Below are 10500 nucleotides of genomic sequence, written 5' to 3'. Positions count from 1 at the left end.
ATAAACACATCATACAGTCACCACTTATGAAACCAGTAACCGACATTGCATTTTGTCAAGTGCCATCTTTAAAATCATCAATAAACATCAAAAATAATGTTCCATTAATTACTATTAATTTTAGTCAGTATGTTTAGAACGTACATGTATCTTGTGTATTAATTTAAAACATTTGAAAGAGAAACAAAAGCTGTCCTTGTAACACAATAAATAAATTAACAAAAAGATAAATTAAGACTTTTTCTTTTTTTACAACACACTCTGAGTTGCTCTTTAAGTTCTAATGTGAGGCTGACTGCATAGGGTAACTAGAAGCTGTGCGTCCGGCTATTTTTTTACAGGTTTGTTTGATATATCTAGATAATTACTTCGTTATCATTATAAAGAATTTGTTATTACATAGTCATATGTAGTTTATGCTTCAAAAATCAGCTTTATATCTTCTGTTCACCTTAATCCTTTAGGAAAATCAGGTTTCAAGCCAGTTAATGCTTGTTTATACCCTCAAATAGCTTTCTGTTGATCCATAGGTGAAGGGTTCAGCATGGTGTAAATAAGCACGCCATGCTTATAAACTACAAAACCAACAATACATTGTTTGTTTTCACAGAATAATATGTAATTTTTATGAAAAATCTTAATCCTGGCCAAAAACAAACTGAACTGTATTTTCCATTTAAATTCATACCAGTACCATTAACTGCTCACTGCTGCAAATTAAAATAGAACAGAACAGAATAGAAACTTTATTATCTTAAATTGGATTTAGTAAAACGTGACACTGTTCATTTACATTAGTCTATAAACAAAAGATAAAATACGCAAACCTTTTCCAAACATAGCAGAACAATATTAAAAGCATTTACATTTCATATCAGACAAAATAAAAAAAATTTCACCATAAACATTCTCTGCAGCTTATGGCAGTGTGGTCACTGTCATTGCGCAATGTGTGCAATGGTAAGCATGACCAACTGAAACTTTTCATAAGAGAAACACTAAAGCTTTTAACTGTTCACATTTAGAAAGAAAACATGACAGTTTGAAACCTGTTCTTTGAAAGGTTTGTTTATGAGACTAATTGTTTTCAGTGGAAGCACTTTAATTAAAGTTTAATTAAAAATTTTAAGGGTTAGGTAGCATCTACCTAGTGGTGGAGATAGACATTTCTTATAGGGGTGGCCAGGCTGGGACTGCTGCCCTCTCAGGGGTCTGACTAGTGTACTGGAGTTTAATTTAATATTATCACCCAAAAGTCTTGCTCTTACTTGAGGTTTTTATAAGTACATGAAACATATACGGATACCTTAATTTCACAATGACTCTCTACATTAGTTTTTCTCTTTCTTAGAATGCGACAACTCCATTCCAGACGATATTTCAGGTAAACACACCTTGCAGCTGAGAAACATGAGGAACGCTCTACGAAAACAGCGATTGAAAAATCCATACAGGAAGGGATTTAAAGATGAGTTTATATATCCCAACCAGAGAAAAACATCCCAAACGACCCCTTCGGTGGTGTACTCAATGAACGGATCCACAATGTTGACAGTGAAGAAAGGCATCCAGAAGATAAGGAAAACTCCCATTATGATACCTAAAGTTTTTGCGGCCTTTCCTTCCCTCTTCATAGTATTGCGGTGTCTTTTTTTCTTGCTTGAGTCTTTGCCCACTCCAGCAGCCATTTGGCTTTCCATGGCACTAATCTGCTTGGCCTGTCGCTTTGCAGCTTTGAAGATCTTCCAATATGCCACAAGCATAATAGCCATAGGCAAGTAAAAGGCTACCAAAGAGGCCATGACAGCATAAACACGGCTGACCAAGAACACACACAAGTCTGAAGGAATAAAGATGTCAACATCAGCAACATGAAGATCTAGCATTATGGGGCCAAATGAAATGAGCATAGGAACAGTCCAACAAATAGCAATGAGGAGAGCTACATGACTGTTGGACATCTTTAGGGAGTAAACCAGGGGATTGCAGACTGCGTAATACCGATCAAAGGCAATGCAGCTGAGATGGAATATAGAGGCAGTACACAGCATGACATCTAGGCTGGAGTGAAGCCTACAAAAAAGAGACCCAAAGTACCAACATCCCTCCACAGTTCGAATCATGCTAAAAGGCATCACTAGCAGCCCAACAAGGCAGTCAGCCACTGCAAGGGACAGAACAAAAGAATTTGTTGGCGACTGTAGCTGTTTAAAGTAGGAAATAGACAAGACAACCAAGAAGTTTCCCACAACAGTGCAGCCTGTGCCAACTGAGAGGAAGGCATACAGGAAAATCCGTGAGATCTGGCTCCTCAGTGTGGCGCATGATGGTAGTTCAATATGAAGAGAAGCATTATCATTTCCAGGCCATGCCAGGCTGCTGTTCTCCATGGTCTGCTCAAGCCTGTCAAAGCACACATTCAGTTGTGAATACAGAAACACATGAAAAATACCTTCAAAGAATTTTTATTTTACATTAGCCAAAATATGGGCTTTGGCCTCATATTGACATAAACTCCATAAAGAATCTATGTAGTACTGTGAAGAGGAAGATGAAAAAGAACAGAGCCAACAAGGCAGATGAGCTGAAGGCCAATATTAAAGCAACCTGGGCTTCCTAATACCTCTGCAGAGCCTTATAATGTAACGCCCCACTGATGCAGTAATACCTGCAAAAAGACCTCTGGCCAAGTATTCGGTGCAAATGTACTGTACTAAGACATACTGATCTGATACTGAATAAAAAAAACTCCTTTTTATTAGTTTTATGTAATATTTGAGTATTCGGACAAAATAAATTTTGGTTTTTCAGTTGGTGGAAAGAGCTCGGACTTTATCATTTACTGACATTGTGTATATAGAGTTGTCCTCTGACCCTGATCTCTGTGTGAATACACGATTTTTTTCAGGTCTATGTGAACTTTAACTATATCTCTTAATGCTGAATCCTATTGACATATCTGCATGAATGACACAGTCACAGTTCAATGCATAAATAGCATTGCTTTTTTAATCATAAAGTTCTCTACCTAATGTGGTTCAAGTAATTTACAGTTATTAAACAAAGCATTATTGTTTTTCTTCCCTTGCAAATTGCTTTGCAAAACATATACTGTAAGTGCCTAAGATATTTTAAAAAGATAATATTTGACTAAACATTTTGTTATTTGCTTCTGGCAATTAAAAATATATCTAAATAGTTGACAATATCTATTTTTATTTCTTGGCTACATTAATACCTGTTGTGGATTATTGTAGAAACAGCTTGTGGATGATGCTGACAGAAACAAGAGTAGACCATACAAACATGTTTCAAGTGTCAATTAAAATAGCTATATGCCTCCTCTTAACCAATGGTACTAAGAATAGCAATCACAAGCTAATTTATATATATATACTGTTTGCATTAGGTTGTGATCTAAAGTAACTCACCTAGAAGGAGGAGAGATGATCGTCTGCCCTCACGTCTGTTCCATAGTAAAATGCTCTATCACCCTTTGTTTCATCCAGATGACAGAGATGGGAGAGGTGGGAGGTGGGTTTTGATGAATGCATGCAACAATAACTACCATGACAAAATATACTCTGCCAACAACTCCCTTGCCAAATCAATTCAAATTATTATAGACATGACAAATGAGCGACTTAGAATTTTAAATGCTCTGATGAAACAGTCAGTTATTTGTTGTATGTTGAAAAAACAGTGTAGCATCCAAGCATAACAAAGTTGATTAACAACTTTATTATTAATAAAATAATAAACTTTAACAACTTTATTATTAATAAAGTTGTTAATCATAGGGGAATTTTGAATTTAAACTTAGAAATACAGTTGCTTTTAAGAAAACCAATTCACACAGAAGAGAATAACAATAACAAATGCCATTTTAAATTAACTTTGGGACTTATTCACAAATATTTACAACACAAAATACTTTGATAATTTGCTGTATGTATTGTAAAAGATGGCACTGCCACTGAAAGTAGGACCAAGTACATGAAAACTTTCTATTGTTTTTCGAACAAGTTAATTGTGGTTTACAACGACAATTATTGAATTTTGCCACTTTTCCACTTCCAAATTATTGGGGCCTCCAATAGCAAAGCATAGGAGAACATTGAAATGCCTTGCTTCATTCAATGCCTCCATGCAACGTATGGAAGGCACCTATTACTCTACACCTCAAAATAAATGCTGCTTCCTTTCACCATTAATGCGGTTTGTGCACTCCTATGTATCAAAACAGCTGGATCTAGGCATGCAAGCTAATACTTCTGTTGGCATTTCAAGTAACCATGGCGACGTAATTAGCAAAAAAGAGCCAAATTAAAATCAAAATTCTAACTGTTTACTGTTTTGTGTCAGAGTCAAAATTCTGTCTCCCCCTCTGTGTCTCACTCACACATGACAGTTTTCAGAGAGAATTAATTACCATAGCAACAGAACACTGATGAGGCAGAGATGTAGAGAACTACAGAGATGGCGGAACACTGAGATCCTACAGAGGAGGGCAGAGCTTCCAGTTAGAAATACAGAGAAACCATCTTGGAAGAAAGCTTACTACAGACAAGTACAGTATATATTTTAGAATATATTTATCACTAATGACAAGAAAACAAGAAATTTCATGTTTTTTGAACAATAACAATATTTGTTGGTTGTTAATCTGTTGCTAGATGAGCGCGTTTTCTGGTAACCAAGTGCTACAAAGTAAACATCTGATTTTTACTTATGCAAAATTTACCAACAGTTAATTTCCTCTGTCAAAGCAGATAAGCAGTATTTCAAAAGAGCTTAGGTTTTACAAACAATAATATTACTTCTTAATAATTTGGTGTTAAGAAATTAGGGGGAGGGGGGGGGGGGGGGGGGTTCTGGTGACGAACTGCCACGAAGTATAAATCAGATTTTTACTTTTATGTTGAATGTTTGTTTTAGAATATATTCACCACCAATGACTAGAAAAACATATTTTCACTTTTTTGAAAAATTTACTAACTGCACAATTCTTGTTACGTAGTATAAGTAGTATTTCAAAAGAGCAGCAGAAATCTTCTGTTTTTTGAACAATAACAATATTTGTTGTGAATTTGTTGCTAAGAGATGAGTGTGTTTCTGGTAACCAAGTGCTACGAAGTAAACATCTGATTTTTACTTTTGCAAAATTTACCAACTGTAAATTTATTGTGTCTAAGCAGATAAGCAGTATTTCAAAATAGCTTATGTTTTATAAAAAATAATATCACTTGAAATTAATTTGGTATTAAGAGACAAGCGTTTTTTCTGGTAACGAACTGCCACAAAGTATAAATCAGATTTTTGCTTTTGTGTTGAATGTTTGTTTACATTTACCACCAATGACAAAAAAAAAAAAACATTTTCACTTTTCTGCCAAATTCACCAAATGCACAATTCTTGTTGAGTAGTAGTTTAAGTTAAGTAGTATTTCAAAAGAGCAGAAAAGATCTTATGTTTTGTTGTTAATCTGTTGCTAAGAGATGAGTGTGTTTTCTAGTAACCAAATGAAAAGAAGTAAACATCTGATTTTTACTTATGCAAAATTTACCTTCAGATCTAATAACTTCCTCCAGTATTTCACAGCAAAATCTCAGAATATTTCTAAAACCATAAGCTGGGAAGGTCTTATGGGAATATCTGAAAACAATTCTGAGGTATTTTTTTCATAGGTGCAAATTTTTACACACTACAAAACAGCTCTTGTCATTCTTTTCATGTGCGCCAGGGTTCAATGGACCTAAAACAATCCTATTGAGCTCCTGGGCCTCAGCCAGTGACAACCGCTTTTCAAGTGTGGCAAATATATTCTAATTAAACACAGGGGAATTTTTAATCAGGGCTTGAATAAAAGTCTCAATAGCTAATTTTTTGTATTAACAAACCGGTTATTCATGTGAGTAGAACAAGTGTGCTCTACAGGAAAGGCAGCGTGGTGCATGTGTTCCTGAAATGAGATCATGTTGATTCTAGTGCGTTGTTGAATTTAATAGACAGCAAATAAGGTGACCTACCTCATATGATTACTCATGTCATTATAAATATCCTGTGATGTTTGTAAAAAATAAATGTGTGCACAAAAAAACCATATCAGACACGGAAGCTCATATTACTTCATTTGACCCGGTTTGTCAGTGTCCAACCCTATCCTATCTCAATGACAGGAGATAAACGGTTTTCCTGTAACTATAAGTTGGTTCTCTGTCATTAGCACTTTTAGCAGTGAATGAATAAGGTTGATTGACAGCTCTAAGACCCTCCTCCTGGTTCTGATTGGTTGTTTTTGGTTGGTACGGTGCTTTATTTTAGACAGCAATAGTTGCTCATGGAGGAGGTGGAGGAGATTATCTGTCTTATAGCAAACTATCACAACATGGTGACAGCTTTAACAACTATGAAAAAAAGCATATTTTTTATTAAAGTTATATTCTGCACCTTGAACAAAATGAAACAAAATTGTTTGCTTTTGATGGGTCCAATGGATTCCATCTCTTTCCATCCCTTCTTAGAGATAAACAGAAACTTTCCGTAAGAAGGAAAGAAAGGAAAAAATACATCCAAACTATTTGGACTGTTTCTGAGTTATTTTCAAGGGGTAATGAAGTCATCTGACAGTTTTGATTGTGTCTTTTTGTGTTGGTAGTCTGAATGATTAATAAAGGACCGTTTTCATGTGCCGTTACATTTCAATCTTACACAGACATAAACATAAACAGTGAATAAATCGATTTTCAATCAGTTTATTGCACAGAAGAGTTAAGAATATAAAAACATGTCTTCACTGAGACTCTTTAAATGTGTATATATTTGAAATTTTAAACTGGCATTTGTGACTGTATACAGAATAGATCAGGGTGTATTTGCTTATTGCAAGGGAATGCAAAGTTTTGCAAGGTAACGCAAAAAAAAAAAAAAAATCCCCATGTCTCTGTAGTACAGCACCAGCTTTTTGTGGTTGGAAAATAAAAAAGGCAACCAATAAAAATTGGTTTGAATAAAGCCAATTTATTTAATCAAGATCAAAAAACATAATATGCAGTTATAAGATGCTCAGAATTTAATAAAGTTTAAAGCTTAACTTAAGTTTAACTATTCTTACAGACGTTATATCTAACTTGAAAAAATCGGTGCAAAAATATCCATTATGTTTGGCAGAAGGCAGCCCTCTGCTGGTATGTCCAACCTACTACATACTGGTATGGTGACTAGGAATCCAGCCTTTTTGTTCATGAATACTGAAATTCTTTAGATAGGGCAAAACAAATTGTGCACAATTATGCAATTTCAATTGCCTAATCAGTCATGATTACTGTTTCAATCAATCAATCAATCAATCAATCAATCAATCAATCAATCATCTATTGTCAATATCTACTTGTCCTTTTAGGTATCGTGTTTCTTGTTTCCTGCGTAACGTTGTAAAGGTAGCTCAATTCACTTTAACTTCACTCTTCTGAAAATTATAATTAAATTTTGCCTTCATCAGACCTTAGGACAAGGTAGTCCTTGTCTTTTTTTCACAACTTCAATTCCAAACTGTTTTTTGGCTTTTTTGTTTTGCTTTTAAAGTAATTCCTTTCAGAGTGGGCTTTCAGTCCATATTGGTACATTGCTCGTTACAGTGCTGATAATAGTAAAGGACACTCTGCAGAAAGCATCTTAAAGCCTTTTGCTTTTGGTCTTTGGTTGATGTGCTAATTTTGAATCAAAACGTGCATCTCTGGAGCACAGCACTCATCACCTAAGGTAGTTGGTCATTGCAGCTGTGTTTACACTGGAATAAAACAGTTTGGCCAAATAAATGGAGAAAATTAAAATATCTAAGCATTTTATCAAGGGATGGATTCATTGAGGAATTTCACAATTCTCCCTTAGAGTTCTGCTTGTCTCCACAGATAATTCAAATTTAATTCAAATCGTCTTAATCAAAAACTTACCATGGACCTTACATCATCATCTCCCCTTGTTCAAATGGTTTAAAGGAAAAGCAACCTTAATGAATATGAAGTACTTAATATGAAGTAAAGCAAATTATATAAAAAATGCGGATTAATCTGGCATGTAAAAACTATAAATTATCTGGATTATCTTACAAGACTTAAAGGGGGAAATATTTTCAACATTACACTGCGTCAAAAAAGCAATGTATTTTTATTAGTATGTATTATTCTGTTTTCAACTATTTGTAACAAATTTGATCAAAAATATAAACTTTATAATAGTTAAATTCTCATAAGTCTGTAAAAAAGCCATGCATACAGTACTCAGTTGCAATGCCATTGTAAATCTAAAACAAAGTAAAATAAAATAATCCCAACATAGGTCTTTAAAGATAACGTTTTATTACATTTTTGATCCATAGTAGAATTAATCTTTTGCATTTTGTAAACATACATAAAATATTCAACAGGAATCATTAACAGTTACTTATTTATTACTTATCACAGATAATTGTCAGGACATTACAGTCTACTATCAAACAACTTATACAATACAGTACTTTAAATTACATAATCTTCATAATAAGCTCATAATAAGTTGTATAATGCTCTTCTCACAGCATTATACAACATACCACACTGACCACATTGAGATTCTTTGGGGGCAATATGGATTTAAATTAAAAAAAAATGTATTATGCTGACTCATGAATTACATTTATCAAAACCTATACCACCCATGATAATTTAGACATTTGTATTTTTACATAAAAGCTATTACTGAATAAAATCAAAGAAATATGTATTTCAAAAACAAAAAAAATACATAAGTTGATTAGTAAATTAAATAGGACATGCCAATTTGCTTTCTCAATCTTTGACCCACAGGACACATCTTTTTACCACATATGGTAAATTTCACAGTGTGCATGTGTTACGTCAAACTTAAATATTACGGCATGCCTGCTTGCATCAAATGACAATGCATATGCTTCGAGTACTATGAGTTGATCAGCATCTGTGCCACAGCCAGCATGATTAGCGAAAAGAAAGTCAAACTTCCCATTGTGGGTTGAGGAGGACCGCCCGATGCTGTTGATTTAAAAATATTAAAAACAGAATTAAATATATTAGTGAGAAACTTCTTTAGAATTGTATTACAAATTCCACATATGACTTGAAAGAATGCATGTGTGTGAAATTGTGTTTAACTTTTTTATTGCTAATATTTTTGTTTAGCATTACACTTTGTAATTTTAATGTTAACTCTTTATTGTACTTCAATGTCTGCATCTCTTGTAACTTACCTAAAACCAGGCTGCCATTTATATAACCCAGTGTCGAATTAAGAAGCTCCCTTTCCAGCAGTGGCAAAGCATTGTTTAAATTAGGAACAACAGAGGTGCTTCTGAACACTAGAGTCAGGTTGGAAATCACAGATCCACTCCTTAAGTAGAACAAACAAACAAAAAAATCTAATTATAGCACCTTAAAAAGCAACCAAATGACAAAACATCAATAAAATATAGACAGTGACAGTAATACAGTCTTACTTGAAGGAATTGACGCGTGAGCGACTGTAACCACTGAAGAGGCCAAGGCAAATTCTGTTAATCTGAAAGAAAATGAAAATGTTAAATTCGCACTGGCACCAAGTAGCACCCAGTAAATGCGCTACTTTTGCAGTAATATTTGTTCCCCTTATATTCTAGCATTTTCTTAAAAGACCTTTAAATACATCCTAATTTATTTAATTTTGGCAGTCTTACTACACAAAGGGGTTATAATGTAAAGTTAAATTACCTCCTTAACCACAGCTGAAGCCAGTTGGAGAAATGCTGTTGAAGTGTTGTCGGCCAATTCTGAGTTAAAATCTCTGTTGAGACCAAATTTCATGAAAAGAAATCCCTCAGTAGCAGCTGGAGGATCTGTGGGTGCTGCAGTTGTAGTTGTGGTTGGGGCTGCTGTAGTTCCTGCTTTTACAGTAGAAATTGTAAAATTAGTAACAGTTATTCATTGACAAGGCAAATTTACAGTAACCTAGATGAAGCCAAAGGGCGTTACAAGCAAAATATAAATGCAGGAATAGATTTACACAATTAACAATACGTAACATAATTGTGGCAATTAAATTTTACAAATAAACAAATGGGATAGCTCTCATTGTTGTTTCATAAAAAAAAATAAAATAAGGGGCACAAAAATGTTTTGGCTATAAAAGAGAATGAAATATCTTGTGTAGACTCAATGGATTAACATGCTACTGGTTTTCTATTTAGGAAAGTCATGCTAACTTCTGGTGAAGTTTCTCTTTGTTATTGAGAAGTAATGTGACTGTGAATATAGAGCCTGTGATGCTGATGTCATGGTGACTGTACGGTGGTGAATTAGTGGTGATGGAATTAAATGAGGGAAAATACAATAAATTATCTTACAAGCTTTATACTTGTTGGAAATATTGCATTATTATTATTATTACCACCAAAAAATAAACATCTTTTTAAACTTTAACATTGCATAGATTGCCTTTAGGAACAAGCCAAGT

General features: G+C 34.1%; 2 protein-coding genes across 10 annotated transcripts in view; both read right to left on the bottom strand.

Moving 5' to 3' along the window:
* Positions 1-3706, bottom strand: LOC114143953 (5-hydroxytryptamine receptor 4). Its single transcript, XM_075410491.1, has one exon. It carries the CDS (start codon positions 2388-2390, stop codon positions 1332-1334), a length of 1059 nt encoding a protein of 352 aa, XP_075266606.1. The 5' UTR covers positions 2391-3706; the 3' UTR covers positions 1-1331.
* A 4628-nt stretch (positions 3707-8334) lies between these two features.
* The window catches only part of LOC114144339 (mucin-5AC-like), a 30383-nt gene continuing 28217 nt past the window's right edge, over positions 8335-10500 (bottom strand). For all 9 annotated transcript variants that reach the window (XM_028017055.1, XM_028017056.1, XM_028017060.1 and 6 more), the window contains 4 exons: positions 9759-9931; positions 9509-9570; positions 9263-9402; positions 8335-9047 (listed from right to left, as the gene is read on the bottom strand). In XM_028017055.1, the coding sequence (XP_027872856.1) occupies positions 8956-9047; positions 9263-9402; positions 9509-9570; positions 9759-9931 (467 nt within the window). In that variant the 3' untranslated portion in view covers positions 8335-8955. The remainder of the gene's footprint in view (positions 9048-9262; positions 9403-9508; positions 9571-9758; positions 9932-10500) is intronic.

The sequence above is a fragment of the Xiphophorus couchianus genome, chromosome 5 (genome assembly GCF_001444195.1).
Source record: "Xiphophorus couchianus chromosome 5, X_couchianus-1.0, whole genome shotgun sequence".
Taxonomy (NCBI): Eukaryota; Metazoa; Chordata; class Actinopteri; order Cyprinodontiformes; family Poeciliidae; genus Xiphophorus; species Xiphophorus couchianus.
This window is presented reverse-complemented; position numbering and strand designations above follow the sequence as displayed.

Excerpts from the sequence above, each read along its gene's own strand:
- LOC114143953 (XM_075410491.1), bottom strand. The coding sequence starts at position 2,390 with ATGGAGAACAGCAGCCTGGCATGGCCTGGAAATGATAATGCTTCTCTT.